The 16,420-nt window shown below is 40.7% G+C and overlaps 1 protein-coding gene across 3 annotated transcripts in view; it reads left to right on the forward strand.

The window, feature by feature from the left end:
- The window catches only part of KCNMB2 (potassium calcium-activated channel subfamily M regulatory beta subunit 2), a 1,341,694-nt gene extending 1,326,654 nt beyond the window's left edge, over positions 1 to 15,040 (forward strand). For all 3 annotated transcript variants that reach the window (XM_073674936.1, XM_073674935.1, XM_073674934.1), the window contains one exon: positions 12,786 to 15,040. In XM_073674936.1, the coding sequence (XP_073531037.1) occupies positions 12,786 to 13,070 (285 nt within the window). In that variant the 3' untranslated portion in view covers positions 13,071 to 15,040. The remainder of the gene's footprint in view (positions 1 to 12,785) is intronic.
- Positions 15,041 to 16,420: the final 1,380 nt, after the last annotated feature.

Genomic DNA, 16,420 nt, shown 5'->3' on the forward strand with positions numbered 1-16,420 from the left:
GCCTGCCATTGGTTTTAACGGTGTTCGAAGGTGTTCGACGAACAGTTCGACGAACAGTTCGGCGAACACACGGGTGTTCGACGAACCGAACCGAACTCGAACACTACGGGGGTGGCTCAACACTAGTGATTAGATCTGTGAAGGATCGAATTTAAGTAGAACTTTCTAAAATTTATGGTTCCATGTGAATTTGAACTCTGTGTTTCAATTCATGAGGATCAGCAAAAAAAAAAAATTCCCAGCAACATTTCACACACTGCTGAAAACTTGTGACCATTCTTCTTGCATCAGATGCTTGGGCTTCCCTGTAATTCCTTTAGCAATCAGATCATATGGTCTAGCCCAACCAATTGGGGAGGATGTCACAGCCAGTATAAAAGATGTGGGCTGACCAAGGAACACTATTTTATGATTGTATTATTTAGGTAGAGGAGCTCAGAGCACACAACCTGTTACAGATCCGGGTGGTGGAACCTCTGTGCCGCGGTGCAAAGAGGGACCCAGAGGGGAGTAACTAAGTATCAACTCAGACCGACCCTGGTCGTACGGCGGCTAACGACTCCATTACCGGGGAGGGACCGAGCAGAGGGACCAGGTGCTACTCTGGGGACGACCTTGTAAGAGAGCAGGTGGCTCCCAAGGGTCAGCAGACTGGGACTGACCGGTATAGCGGATGGACACAACAAGCAGGCAGAAGTCTCTGGGTAGTTGTCAGGTGGTCACGGTACGTGACGGCAGAGCAGGTTGAAGTCTCTAGGTTAGCAGACAGGTAGTCATGGCAAGTGACAGCAGGAGCCTCCAGGTAGGCTGTCAGGTGGTCACGGCAAGTGACGGCCAAGCAGGCTGAAGTCTCTAGGTTAGCAGGCGGGTGGTCACGGCAAGTGACAGCAGGAGCCTCCAGGTAGGCTATCAGGTGGTCATGGCAAGTGACGGCAGAGCCTCCAGGTAGGCTAGCAGGTAACAGGCAGGTAACAGGCGAGTGCTCCCTGGTGAGCGGGCTAGCAGGCACGGCAGGTAGCAGGCAGGTAACTGGCAGGTGCTTCCTGGTAAGCAGGCGTACTTGCCCATAGACAGACTGGCGGGTTGAACGGAAGACAGCCTGTCGGGCTGGAGAGTAGTCAGACTGGCGGACTGGAACAGTAGTCAGGCTGACAACTGGAACTGAGGGCTGAAGCAGAGGTAAGTATGCTGTGCATCAACTATTGCTCGGGCACCTCCAATTTGGAGGAGGTGCCTTATAAATGGGAGGACCTCCGGCCATTGGCCGGGGACTCCTTAGGATGGCGCGCATGGCCCCTTTAAGAGAGAGGGAGGGCGCGCGCGCGCCCTAAGCACGGTGCCCGGGAAGCTGCGCGCGCCGGCAGCAGCAGGAAGAGGAGCGCAGGAGGATGCCGCGCGGGGAGCGGAGAGGTGAGAGGGACGGCGTCTCTGCCTGGCAGGGGGCAGAGACGCCGATGCTACACAACCTAGGGTTAGAAAAAAGGTCTAATGTGATTGTGATGTACTATTTCAATGCTGATGTACTAGATTGAAGATGGGAGTGATAGTCTCAATTTGTGAGTTCAGAGATACATACATACAGAGATTAATTTGTACGTACCACACTCACATATAGGTATAGGGAGTAAGGAAGACTTACTATAGAGAGAAGCTGCACTTACACCCAACTGGTCCCTGTATAGACTAGTCATCCCCAAGTGACACAACGAAAAACAGCACCTCAGACCTGACTTCCTAAAAGGCCACCGAGAAGTTTCCTCCTGAGGAACCAAATGTGAGGCCACAGCACACTGCCAAAAAGGGGTATGCAGGTGGTCACAAAGACCCATGGTGAGAAACTTAAAGCACATTCATAAAAGGGAGAGAGGTAATAATAAGGAAAACCAAAAAATAAATGAAGCTAGAATAACCTCCCAGAAACCTAACAGTTGTAAAAGAAAAATGTGCTGGGAAGATAGACAAACAGACACACAGCAAGAATATAAGCAGTGTAATTCTAGCAGAGTAAATATCTTTGCTATAGACTGGAACTCCTTAGAACAAATCCACCTTGAAGTATAGCCAGCAAGGAAGTGCAGTGAAGGTATAATATATAAAGCCCCACCAAGAATGTGATAGGGCAAACCAAAATGGGAAAATGGAAAACACCTAGAAAGGAGAAAAACAAGAAGGGGTAATAAAGACAATAGGAACAATCAGCATCTGGACAGGAAAGGAAAAAGAGCAATAGCTCAACTGAGAGAAGAACCGACCAGGAAGCAACAAGTCACCAGATCGAATGTCCAAACCGAGCCATGACAGATATGTAGGGAACTGTAGCTGTACAGTTACTTACTGTTACTGTGAATTGATTGATCTGTGATATGCCTCTTTTTTTATTAAAGTACAAGCAAGAAGGGTCAATGTTAAACCCCTCAGTGCTAATTTTGCATCTAAAACAAAACTCTGAATTCAAAGTCTGCATGTCACTGAAAGTGTGATTCCTGTATTTTAAGATATTCCAGCCTTTTTATTTTTTTTGTTTTTAACGAGAAACCTCCAGAATCCTGAAACTTAAACAGTCCTGTTTACCTTTGCTTTAATAGTCTAATATTAGACATGTACACACTCCACCTGAATACATTAGCCATTTGCAGGTGCTTGCTTTTGAAACATGATTCTATATGTTGGCCCTAAACTGCCTCAAATCTGCTTGCCTGCCCATACCAACTCTCTACCATGTGGCTTCTACTGAAACCACTGCACAGCCTAGCAAGTTACACATCTCCTGGCTTCCCACCATTTTTCATAGTACTTTACTGCTACTGCCTGAGCTGCCATTGCTGGCCCTAAACTGCCAAACATCTCCTTGCCTATCCTGTCTTAACTCTCTACTGTGCTGCTCCTGCTGAGCCACTTAACAACACCAGACACACATTTCCTGGCTGCCCACTGTGTTTTATAGTGCTAGACTGTACTTTCTTAAGGGTACACAAACCTGAAACAACTCCCAAAATAGCACTATTTTTTCAAAAAAGGCTTAGTGACAACAAGGCAGAACTTCTTCACTTTAAATACTGTACTCCTGTTTTGTCTCCTTAAAAAAGGGATAATTTTTGGACAGCTTGATAAATAGTCTTTGTAATTGCTTAATTGTTTTGTCATTTAAACCAGTTGCAGACCCTCAAAAAGGGATTCTTTTTCATCATAGTTGAGCAACAATAACTTCTTTACATTTAAAACAGTGCACCTGTTGTGGAGTACTTGTAGAAAAACTATCGCTTTCTCATTTAGCAAAATGCTAAACTCTTCATACTCCCCAAACAGGTATCATTTTTACACACAATAGTGTGAAAATGCCGCACCTTCTTCTGTTTTCACTGCCTGTGTATAAACAACAGCAAGGCATGCATCTGCCATCAAAAATGGATATTTTTTGCATCATTTATACAATATAAGTAGCCTGCAATGTCTGCCACTGCTGTGAGTGGTTAAATAGGCTGCTAATTACCACCATTTGCAATTTGTTTTCCCCTAGGCAAATAGAATGTGGTCAGTTGGACATTAAAAAAGCTGTGTTTACATTAAAGCTCAAAATGGGTTCAAGAGACTCCAAGGTGAACTCAGTTTGTTATTGACAAATTTTCCAGGCAATTAGAGGCTATTTAGTTATGTCATTTATGGCAAATTTATTTGTCGCAAATCAAAAGATCCACTAATCTGTAAATGTGATAATTTAATAAATAGGGTTGTTATGGATGTGGATATACTGTACTAATGGTATTTACTTTTTTATAGTTATTTTTTACTGTTAACAAAGCATTTTTAATGGAGAAAATAGTTTTTAGATATTTTTAAACACTTGTTATTGTGTTTTTTTTCTAAATCCCAGTAGGGGACATGAATTCTGTGTTGTTGTGTATTATGCCTATCATTATGATGCTGACAGGCATCCTGCTTAAAGAGGTTGTCCACTACTTTTACATTGCTGAATTATCCTAAGGATAGGTCATCAATGTTGGATCTTCCAGGGTCCAACACCTGGTACCCCCGCCGATCAGCTGTTATCAGTGTCAGTGGTGGCCGCCGGCCAGAAGTACTCACTTGCTGAGCTGCTTCGTCTTTTCATAGTGGCCACAGCAGGGTTACTACACATCCGCCTCCTATTGATTTGAATAGGAGTTGGATGTGAAGTACAAAGCCCTGGCCACTACAAGTAGACGGAGCAGCTTGGCAAGTGAATACCTATGGCCGACGACTGCCGACGACGACAATACCAAAAACAACTGATTGGCAGGGGTGCCAAGTGTCGGACCCCAACCAATCAGACATTACCTATCCTAGGGATAGGTCATCAATGTAAAAGTAGTGGACAACCTCTTTAAGGCCTTCCTGTATCTAATAAAAGTACCAGGTTGGCAGACATTGGGGACATCAGCATGTTGGGGGTAATGGGTTACAGAGGGGGCTCATTCACTATATCCAACCATCTATATGTTATCGTTGCTAGTGACCATAGTATGTAAGTAATTAAACAACCAAGATCAGAGCTGTTTGTGCCTGGTAGATCATAATGACATATATCAGTCTGCAGCAAGTACATACAGGAGATGATATACATGTGCATTATTTTGTATTAAATGGTTAGAAAATAGGAGTTTAGTTAAACTAGCCAGACTAGTGATTCCAATGTTGACTATAAACATTCTTGTCCAACGTTAGGCTCAGATAGACTGTCCTCACTGCCTGCCAGTAAGGCAAACAGTGATCTTCCTTAAAGAGTTTGTCCGATTATCAATCTTTGGAAGTTCATCATTCTATAGTCTCTTGGCTATCTGCTGGAGCAGTGCACCCCTGCTAAATTCCCAGGTCAGCCACTGGCCCGAACTGTGTTATCTCCAATGCTGCAAATAAAGGCAGCTTCAGGTGACCATAGTGGCACTGAAGCTAGTCAGATTGGGAGCTAAATCTGTACTCCTACAAGCCAGTCATCTTCAGTGCAGTGCCTAAAATCCCTGTAGGCAATAGTAGCTCAGGCCTCAAGAGCACACACAGGCATCAGGAGCGCACACAGACCAAGATAAAGATCTAATGGAAAAAGTAGACTTTGCAGGCTCTCTATTCAATCTGTACGACACTGTGTGCTCATTCAAATAGGCGTGGTGCACTCCTGTCGCTAGAGAGGCGCAAGACTTTGGAGGCGTGCTTGAGTGATCTGTGGGGGTCTCTGGACCAGGACCCCCATTGGTGTTCTTGCAATTAAAAGGGCATTCAAATATAAAAAAAAGGTTATAAAGGTTTAGTTACTGTTTAAGCAATAAGTGAGGAAAATGTTCAACACTTCTAACCAGAGTTGTTAAATTGCAAATGACTTTTATAGTACATAGAGAGGTAGCTAAAGCCGTAAGATAAGTAAGGGTGCTTTCACAGCATACATGCAGTATTTGATGCCAATGTCAGGAGGAGTGGATCATTAAGGCAGGGGAATTATATAGTATATATTCCACTTCTCTCTTTTTGTATCCACTTCTTGCTTTGGCTTCAAAAACTGCATCAAAATTCCACGTTTAAAAGCCGCCTAAGGGACAAGGAAGTGATGTGTGAAGAAATGAAATATTAGGTGATTACTGTACTCTTCCTACACAATGGACAGTGGTATTTCTAAATGTGTTGTCTTTGAGATAAATGATTTGAGAGTTGAAGGGCTTTAAACAGGGAAATATGTAAGGCAGCTGTAGCCAGCCAGTTCAAAGATATGCATGCAGGCAAAGAAGAAAGGAGCAGAGGGAATTTTAAATGCGACTGGCAGCAGCTTACCGAGTGTGTTGGCAGAATTTGGAAAGAACAATTACTGGATTTTCTAACTGTTTAAATTGGGATGTTGTAAACAAAAGAATGGTAAAGATCCAGGCAAACAACACATTTACAGGAAAATAGCTGTCAAAGAAATTAGTCTTTTCTTTACTGCAAAAACAATTAATCTATTTGATTTTTTCTTTATTATTTTTGGAACTGTGCTATAAATCTGGAATTTATATTCAATTGTTGGAACCTACAGTTGCATAGCATGGGAAGGGGGGCACATAGTTGGTTGACTTGGTCCAAAATTCTTAGCGACTCGAAATTTCACAAGAAAAACAAACACAAAGTCGCAGCATAGTCACTGGGCAAGCACTAATTCAAACTTTACTGGATTCAATTAGATACTGAAATAATTGGATCCTTTGGTGAAGCAGGGAGCTAGACCTCATGCTACTGTAGGCATATGGCCTACAAGACAGCATCGTCTCGAAGCAGGTAGTGCAATTACATTACTACACTTATTTTTTTGTTGGTGGTGGCACATAGGTGGAGGGAGCAGAAGGCATCATTTTTTATAGTGGCACTGAAGGGGCAGTTTTACTATCTAAAGGGAGCACTCATGGGGGGCATTATTTGTTCAATGGAGCACTTAGGGGCAATTATTACTGGGTTAAGAGATGCATTTACTTGTCTTGCGCTGGGCAGGACTAGTGTTAGGGGCAAGCAGACAAGGCATCTGTCTAGGGCCCCCGCTCCTCCAGGGTCCCCCAGCCAGTGGCGTGACACTAATAGCGGCACTCCACATGGCCACTATGGTGCCCCTGAGTCTTCCTCCCTGCATCGCGCATTCAACTGTATTAGCAACATAGATGCTGATACAGTTGAAAGCAATAATGGAGGAGAGAGCGTCAGATGACGCTCCCTCTCCCATTATTCCCCCTCTGCCTCTAACGCAGCGGACACAATGATGTCACTTCATCACACCACTCTGTGCTGGCAGTGGGGCTGCTGAGATGCTCTGCAGAGCACAGAGCAGTGGGAGAAAGAGGAGAGGTAAGTATTGTATTTATTTGTTTTTATACGTGGTGGCCATAAAAATGCAGGACTGTGGGGGCTGCATTATACTGTATGGGGGGGCTGCATTATACTGTATGGGTGGGCTGCATTATACTGTTTAGGGTGCTGCATTATACTGTATGGGGGGCTGCATTATATCATATGGGAGGCTGCATTATACTGTATGGGGGGCTGCATTATACTGTACGGGGTGGCTGCATCATACTCTATGAGGGGGCTGCATTATACTGTATGGGAGGCTGCATTATACTCTATCAAGGACTATGGGGAGTGTATTTTACTATATGTACTATATGGGACCTGCATTATATGGTATTGAGGACTATGGGAAAGTGCATTGTACTATATGGAGGACTATGGGGGGGGGTGCATTATACAATATAGAGGACTATGCTATGCATTATACTATATTGAGGTCTATGTGGAATGCATTATACTATAGGGAGGATATGGGCTGTGCATTATATTATATGGAGAACTATGGGAAGTGCATTATACTGTATGGAGAGCTATGGGGTTCATTATACTGTATGGAAAACTATGGGGTGTGTATTATACTATATGGAGGACTATGGAGAGTGTATTATACTATATGGAGGACTATGAGGAGTGTATTATACTATATGGAGATCTATGTGGAGTGTATTACACTATATGGAGGACTATGGGGTGCATTATACTATATGGAGGACTATGGGGTGCATTATGCTATATGGAGGACTATGATGTGGATTATACTATATGGAGGACTATGGGGGATTGCATTATACTGCATGGAGGACTATGGAGAGTACAGTATTCTATGTGGAGGACTATGAGGAGTGAATTATACTATATGGAGGACTATGCAGTGTATTATACTATAAAGAGGACTATGAGGTGCATTATACTATATGGAGGACTATGGGGCACATTATGCTATATGGAGGACTATGGGGCACATCATACAATATGGAGGACTATGGGGTGCATTATACTATGTGGAGGACTATGGGGTGCATTATACTATGTGGAGGACTATGGGGTGCATTATGCTATATGGAGGACTATGGGGTGCATTATACTATATGGAGGGCTATGGAGGATTGCATTATACTGCATGGAGGACTATGGAGAGTACAGTATTCTATGTGGAGGACTATGAGGAGTGAATTATACTATATGGAGGACTATGCAGTGTATTATACTATATAGAGGACTATGAGGTGCATTATACTATATGGAGGACTATGGGGGGGTGTATATTATATGGAGGACTATGGGGCACATTATGCTATATGGAGGACTGTGGGGCACATTATACAATATGGAGGACTATGGGGTGCATTATACTATGTGGAGGAATATGGGGTGCATTATACTATGTGGAGGACTATGGTGTGTTTTATACTAAACAAGCAAAATGCTGCCTACTCATCGAGTGATTGGATTGTTTATGCCGGAACAAAAATCATTGTTCTCAGCAGCACATAGGCCGGTGTAACCTGCAGATGTGCTGCTGATAACATGATACTGTATGAGGACAGATTGATCTACTAGTGATTGTTCTGTCCCCATTCTTCCTCATCGGATGTAAAGCGGCCATGAAACAAGCATCAAATGACTTCAATATTGTCAATCATGCTCGTTTATCGGAGAAATGTCTCTGTGTGGTACAATATGTAAGCATTTGGGGCCCCACTTTAAACTTTTGCCCAGGACCCCCCTTTGTCTAATACCGGCCCTGGCCCTAGGTGCTGAAAAATCATCTTAGACCAGATTTTATAAACTTGCTGTTCTGGGTTTCCTCTCCTAAGTTCAGTAGAAGCTGGAGACCAGTTTTTTCTGCGGTGCTACTGTTCCTGTTATAATTGATGACATTAGGAATAGTGCTCTTAAGACCGGGGTCACACTTCCATACAACACGGCCGAGTGCTGCGCGATAAAACATCGCATAGTATCCAACCTAGTGTTATTCTATGGGCTAGCTCAGATCAGTGATTATTTTCTCATGCCGATTCGGCATGAGAATACAATCGCAGCATGCAGCAAATTGCAGCAAGACTCAATTTACTCGCATCCATACAAGTCTATGGGTGTGAGTGAAACATCGGACTGCACTCGGATGTCATCCCAGTGCAGTCCGATATACGCAGAGTCAGGACATGAAGGAGACGGAGAAATTACTTTCTCCATCCCCTCTGCAGCTGTGCTGCGATCCTCTCATGTGAGGGGATTGGAGCACAGAGCACTGTCACGACGCAGCAGAGCAGGAGCCGAGGGGCATTAGCATCTCGCATCCGATGACATACGCTGGTGTGACTCCAGCCTAAATCTTATTCTGCAGGAGCAGCAGGTGCCAGTCAGAGGGGGTCATTTTTGGTGCCCTACATCTTAGCGGATGGTGGATGTTGGAACAATATGACTGTTGAATAGGGAATTAACCATGGCACTATATTTGAATTTAGAATTTAATAATCCATAACAGGATAAGTTCAAAATATATCAGAATATTCAAAATTAAGTTTTAGCTCTCCGAGACTGTGTTCACACTCGTATTCTGAATAGAAATGCAGCAAGAGGAGCAAAGCAAGTAATGAGCCAGTGGCGCCAGAAGTCTTGAGATAAAACCAAAATCTGAATTTATTTAAAAAAATACTATTTTATTCATTCTTTACCAAGGAACAGAGTATTTATTGTAAAAAGTCATTAAAACATAAATAAAGCTATATAAATGTAGTATCAAGTATACAGGGAGGGTTTGCCAATACAGATACACTTCAGTAATAATAAAAGCTAAACTCCAAAACCATAAGTAACAACCTTGAGGGCATGGAAAAACACACCCAAAGAAGAGTATATTGTGCCCCAAAACATAACTTTATAAAATAGTACAATGACATACAAACACAAAAACAAATGATTTTTTTCAGAGTATTTATTGTATAAAAGTAAGAAAACATAGATAAAACTACATAAATTTAGTATCAACATAATTGTGCTGATCTGCAGAATAGCACAATTTGTGCAGCAAATGAGACGCATATAATTTAAAATGTCAAGAAACAATAATTGTGTTTTTTTTCTATTTCTTACCATAAAAAGTAAATAAAAGGTAAACAGTAGATTATATGTACCATAAAATGGTGTCAGTGACAAGTATATGCAAAACAATGGGCAAAACAAGTCCTCACACAGCTACGTCAAAGAAAAAAAAAGTTATGGTTCCTTGAGATGTGACAATGAAAAAAAAATGTGTAGGCATTACTTCCAAATTAGGCATGGCCCTAAAGAAGTTAAAGTGATATTTTTAAAGACTTGATATCCTATAGATGAACTATACACTTTGTGGGGTGTATCACCTTTTTCCTTTTTTTTATAAGGGTAAAATATATAAAAAAATTCAGGCACTGGCAAACATTGCCTCTTGTAACATAAATGCACTCAAAATCTTATATAGTTGACTATTACCCTTCATACAGCAATATGACAGTAGCTATCCACGCGGCCAATGAATATTACATGAACAAGCCATAAAACGCTAAAGAACAATATCTACCATTAAACGAAAGCCAACATTATACTAAAGTTAAAGGTTTTTGCTACCTCATCTGACAGCATAATGTAGGAAAAGAGACCCTGATTCCAACAATGTATGACTTAGTTTACTGGATGCTGCAGTTGTGACACAAAGTTCTTAGATGTAGCAAAGTTAAGAAAGCTAACCCCGCCCCACACCAGGCTCTGTATATACATTGTCTATTGACAGTGAGCTGCTTATCAGAGGAGGGGGGGGGAGTCAGACAACTTTTGATGTGAGCACAAGTCCTGGCAGTGATAATGTTCTGGTGATAAAACCTTCATTGTCTGGAAACAACAGTAGACAGCCTAATAAGTGACACATCGTTGAAATCTGAGTTTCTGCTGCTACCTCATGCTGTCCCCAGATTACATAGCAAAAACCTGATGATATATTACTTTAAATTACCAACTCAGTATAGGTGCATAGATTTGTGGAACACCGGTCCATCAACCAAGTCACTAGTCTCTGGAGGCTGAACGGGGAGGCTCGCGAACCTCTTACCTTCCAGAATTCCTGGCGCAGTGATGAAGATATCGCTGCAGAAGCCGGGCTAATCAAAAGTTGCGTCGGGGATCCCGGAATTTAAGAGATTCACAAAACTTTGGTCCATCTGCCTATCTCAATTACCAACCAATACAATTCAGAAGTCCTGTTTTAAAAAAATGCTATACTTCCAAAATGCTTAATAGTCTAAATCCCTATTATACGAGGGTTAGTCAATAAGTAATGCCTCCTATTTTTTTTCTCCTTTTAATTGGCAAGAAATTCAAATGCAATTACATAGGTTGAAAACCACAACATTAACGATTGATTTGTTAGTTTTCAATATAATCTCATTCCATTTCCACAGTCTTGGTCCACCGTTTAACAAGGGCATGTATTCCAGCATGGTAAAAAGCATTCTTGGGACCCACCGTGCACAAACTTTTCTGTATCCCAGTAGTCCAATAATTTTTATCACACTGCCTTTACTGAGGCAGATAATGCCACACAATTCATCTGCAGTCACCCGGCGATCACCACGAATGATGTCATCGACTCGCTGAATGTTGCTTGGAGTCACTGCGGTTACTGGCCTGCCACTCCGCATTTTGTCAGCCAACGGTGATGGCCCTTCAGCTGTGTTACAGCGACGAACCCATCGTCTAACAGTACTGACATCCACTGTTGCATCACCGTACACATTTTTCAGTCTCTCATGAATTCGAATGGGCGCTTCACCTTCTGCATGCAAGAATTCAATCACAGAACGTTGTCTAATACGAACATCGATGTCAGCCATTTTGCAAACGGATAAAGTCCTGCCACCTGTTGGTGCAGGAAGTTGCAATTGCTGTGGATTGGAGAAGAAGGTTTGAGGAATTGTGCCAAATTCGAATAGTTAACATAACTACCTTATTTAAGGAGAAAAAAAAATAGGAGGCACTACTTATTGACTGACCCTCGTATATTATGTTTAGGACTGCTAACATTATTTGCGAAAATACTTAGGCAATGTTGTATGCTGAGTTGGCATTGTTTTAAGAAAGACAGATAGAATCTATAAATGTATATAATGTTTACACTATGTACAAAGAAAAAGATAGGTAGAGGTACGGTATCTGCAGCATAGGTGCCTAGAAAATCACAAACCTCTCTATGTTTTCTGGCATAAAATTACCTTTTAACTTTCAGGCACGTACACCTTTTTCTTTTACACGACATTCTGGAAAGGTTTATATTAATAGTCTAGAATTAGCAGCACAGAGTCTTTGAAGTGTGCTTCATTTCGCTCTAATTTCTACACCTAATTTATTATTTATAACAGCATGATCGGGGCACAGCGGGGAACGTATAGATGATTCTACTGAGAAACTAGAAAATTTCTTTCTTCATGACAAAGACTGGATGAGATCAAAATTATATCTAAACTGTAATTATCATTTACTCATGGTTTCAGATAACAGATGCATCGAGAGAAAATGTTTTGTTGTGACACTGTATACTGCGATATCAGCGTGAAATGAATCATGTTTGTCCCATAGAAAGTACACATATATTCCAAAGAGGAGGCCATTAAACTGCTTTCCCTCCACCAAGGACAGAAGTGTCTGGTGCTTCTTTCCCCATCCACCTCCTTTCCATGATCTTTGGGGCTGTTCTTCAACTCTTTACTAACAATGTTGATCCTTTGTAGAGGAGAGTCCTAAACATGAACTTGTTATCCAACCTGGGCTTGACTCCTTCTTTCTAGGGGTCTTTTAGCAGCCACATGAGCTCCCACTATGGTATGTTCATCCTTGCCCATAAAGGATGTCTGCAAATGTATTTGTATGGTTCAGATCCTTGCCTTTAATTTGTGTCTTTTTCCTTTTTGTCATTGCAGTGTTCATACATACCACGTTGTGGAAAAAACTTTGAAGACTCTTTGTCACTTGTTAATATCATAATGGAAAATTTCAGAAAGCATCAACGTTTTTCATGTTTCTACGATCCAGAAGGAAATCAAAAGAATGTCATTTTGACCAAACTCTACAGTTCCAATGTATTATTTCATTCATTATTTTGGCCGACATGTATGATGATAGGTGGAATCGCTATTGTCGCCATGGTCAAGCTCACTCAATACCTCTCACTTCTATGCGAGAGAATCCAAAGGATCAACAGATAAAACCAACTTCTGAATTTATTTTTCAACAAAATACTGTTTTTTTTTTCATTCTTCACCAAAGAACCTTAAGTTTGTAATGTGCCAGTCAGTTTATAAGTTCCTTACTATATTCTTATAAGTAGAGCAATAATACAAAATCTGTTCTATATGCAAACAACATCATGGGCGAAAGTGAAACTTTAGTCATTTACGTTTTCCGTTTGATTTACAGTCAAAGCAAGACATTTATTAAGGGGACATTATCACAAAATAAGATCATCATCGTCAACTAAATTCATTTATGTTCATTTTTCCAAAGACACACTAGAACAGGCAACATTTTATATTAGAAAATTTCACAACAATAGCCCCAATATATCGTGAGAACTGTAGGAGAATCTCCAATGGTAATATCCTATTTGGCAGCAACAACATAAAATAATTAATAATAGTAAAAAAAAAATCTATAATCAATTTGAATTTATAGCAGAACATGAAAATATTAAAACTTAATTATCAAAGTAAGTCTAACATTTACAAGGGGCAGAAGGCATTGTAGAGTATGATAGGTGGGTTAAAAAGGAAATTCATTATTAGGGTACGCTCACATTGGTGTATAACACGGCTGAGTGCTTTTGGATGTTTTATCGGATAGCACTCGGCCCAGTGTTATACTATGGGGCAGTGCAGACCTGTGATTATTTTCTCATGCCCATTTGGCATTAGAAAACAATTGTGGCATGCTGCTAATGGCTCCAATATTCGGATCACGAGCACTCATACAAGTCTATGGGTGTGTTTGAAAGATCGGACTACACTTGTATGTCACCCGAGTACAGTCCGATGTACGCTCACAGAGACAGCGTTCTCCATCTTCTACGCACCTGTGCTGCGATTCTCTCATGCGAGAGAATCGGTTCACACTCAGATGAGACTCGGATCAGACTCTGACAAAGTTTGTCCTGAGTGCCATTAGCATAATCGCCCGGATTCTCTCTCATGAGAAAGTCTATGCCAGTCTGAGCAAACCCTTCAAGAACTTTTTTGTTGCTCTCAATTTTATAATCAGCCTTAGACAACAAAGCATAAAAACAAGTAAAAATTTAATTGCATCTCCTATATAGAGTTCGGCTTTCCTGCCATAACCTCTCTTGAACTGCACACCGGCAATCCCATATATCGCAGTTTCCCTTTAATTCAGCTAATGTATACTACATTAACGTTTTATATTTGTTTATTGCTTTTTTTACCGTCGTATTCAGCAAGTACATTTGTCTGTACGATTGAAGTACCATGGCCTCATTTATCAGAACTGTCAGACAAAAGTGAACTTTGTTGGCTCGTATTGTTATCATTGCACACTCAGCGTGAAATAGGGTTGTCCTCTACTGGACCTATGGGCTTACTATTGTGTCAGAGCCTAGGCCTACTGAAAGATCCTCAGGTACTTTAGTCCAACCCTGCTCATAGCAACCAATAACAGTGCAGTTTCATTGCTTCGATAAATGAAGACCATTGGTGTATTCTTGCCAAACTTTACTACATTTGATAAATGCTCATATACGACCTTCAGAATACTTTCACAGTTTAATTGATAATTTCCCCTTAAGTTTGCATCTTATCGACTAATGCTATAGTTACTGTATGACAACTTTTTGAATATCTTATTGTTGCAGGAAAACTAAGGTATTTCATTTACTTTTCTTGTAGACTTACTATTTTCAGTAATTTATAGGGCTTCCAGTGACTGTGTTTTTAGATATGTTTCTGCGACCCTTCCAGCAAAGTAGCATTTTCCCTTTTAAATTATCATTTTTAGATTTAGCAAAGTCCATGTTGATTATAAGGATTGAGCTACATGGTTAAAATCAAATCTCAATGTACTTGAAATATTTTCTGTGAATTTATAGGAGCAATAGAGCCAGGGTACATGTTAGACTCCTTGTATAGCATGTTTTTTCTTTTCTAATCACTCATTTCTAATCACTAATCCATGCAAGCGTGTACTGGGCTGATACTGGGCAGATACTAAGGTCCATAGGCGAGGTATACATGTGATAATTTGGCTAAAATTTCTCTATACTTGTAAAGTGAAATTACTGTATTCAGATAACTATATCAGTCTTATGAATTTGGAATAGAGCGGCACAGCTCATAGTGACAGATGGTGGAGATCCCAGTGGTGGGATAGGTGATAATTGATCATTGACTTTAACATCAATGAGGTTGAGTAGGCTGGGCTCCAGCTGTTTTGCCCACCTATACCTGTAGCAATATATGATGTACATGTGATGTTACTAGTTAGTGATCTTTCTTAAAAAATACAAAAAGGAACAAAAAATATATGGAAACAGCATGGCTGAAAAATAGTATGGCTGTTTGATAGCCATATTGCTCTGCTCTGCTAGCAGGTTTCATCTGAAAATACTATAATAACCAACCAACTCCAAGACTCTTGGCAGACCCCTCATGTGAAAGGAGAATGTTCCTACCAATAGCTGGAATAATGTGACATCATTTAGGTTGTGTTTTTATTAACTATCAGTCCAATGGGACACAGGTAGGCAATATCAGACCGTATGCCCAGAAAGGAAGTAAAGTAACTTTTCTATGGTGACATAATACTATTCCAAATATAATTTCAGTTCACTGAAATTAAATGAATACCAATGTTTTATGAGTATCAAATGGTTAAGATGGATCACTGATGGATTGAATAAAGTTTGAAAGTTATCCCCTATCTGGGAATAATTTCTCAATCACTGGAGTCTGACCGCTGGGACCCCCACAAATCACGAGAACAAGGCTTTTACGAGCCCCATTCGAATGGAGCAGTGATCAGATTCCACCCAAAGGCCCTTTAAAAAAAATGAAAGGTGTTACCGTATTAGTAGACTTAGGCAACAACTGCTCAACTTTTTCTTTGCACCAGTTTTGTTCCAACCTTCTCTCCCACCAAAGTATTTACATAGCTTTTTCCTTTTCCAATTAACATAGGGGCAATGAAGGGATTGTCATTTCAGTCATTTGAAAAATGCATTTCTTAAAATCAGATTTCTCCTTTATTTTGTCCATGTAGCCCAGTCTTTATTCTCACATTCATGACCTATCATGGCCCAATTCTTTAGTATTTTAAGTGCCACAAGGATGGTAGTGAGGTTCACTATTATTATTTTTTTTATAATTGATACAATTATTATTATTATTGCTACTACATCTGCACTGTTTATAAGGAACTAAGGCTCAAGGAATAAACATCTGCATCTAGAGATGCCTATTCCTTTGAAAGACTGCACATTGCAATGCTTTATAATATGTATGTATAATACTGCCTTCATTTAATTCCATTTAGGAGTTGAAGCTTATGGGAT

The sequence above is a fragment of the Phyllobates terribilis genome, unplaced genomic scaffold (genome assembly GCF_046119375.1).
Source record: "Phyllobates terribilis strain yellow unplaced genomic scaffold, ASM4611937v1 Scaffold_3__8_contigs__length_932513732, whole genome shotgun sequence".
NCBI classification, from domain to species: domain Eukaryota; kingdom Metazoa; phylum Chordata; class Amphibia; order Anura; family Dendrobatidae; genus Phyllobates; species Phyllobates terribilis.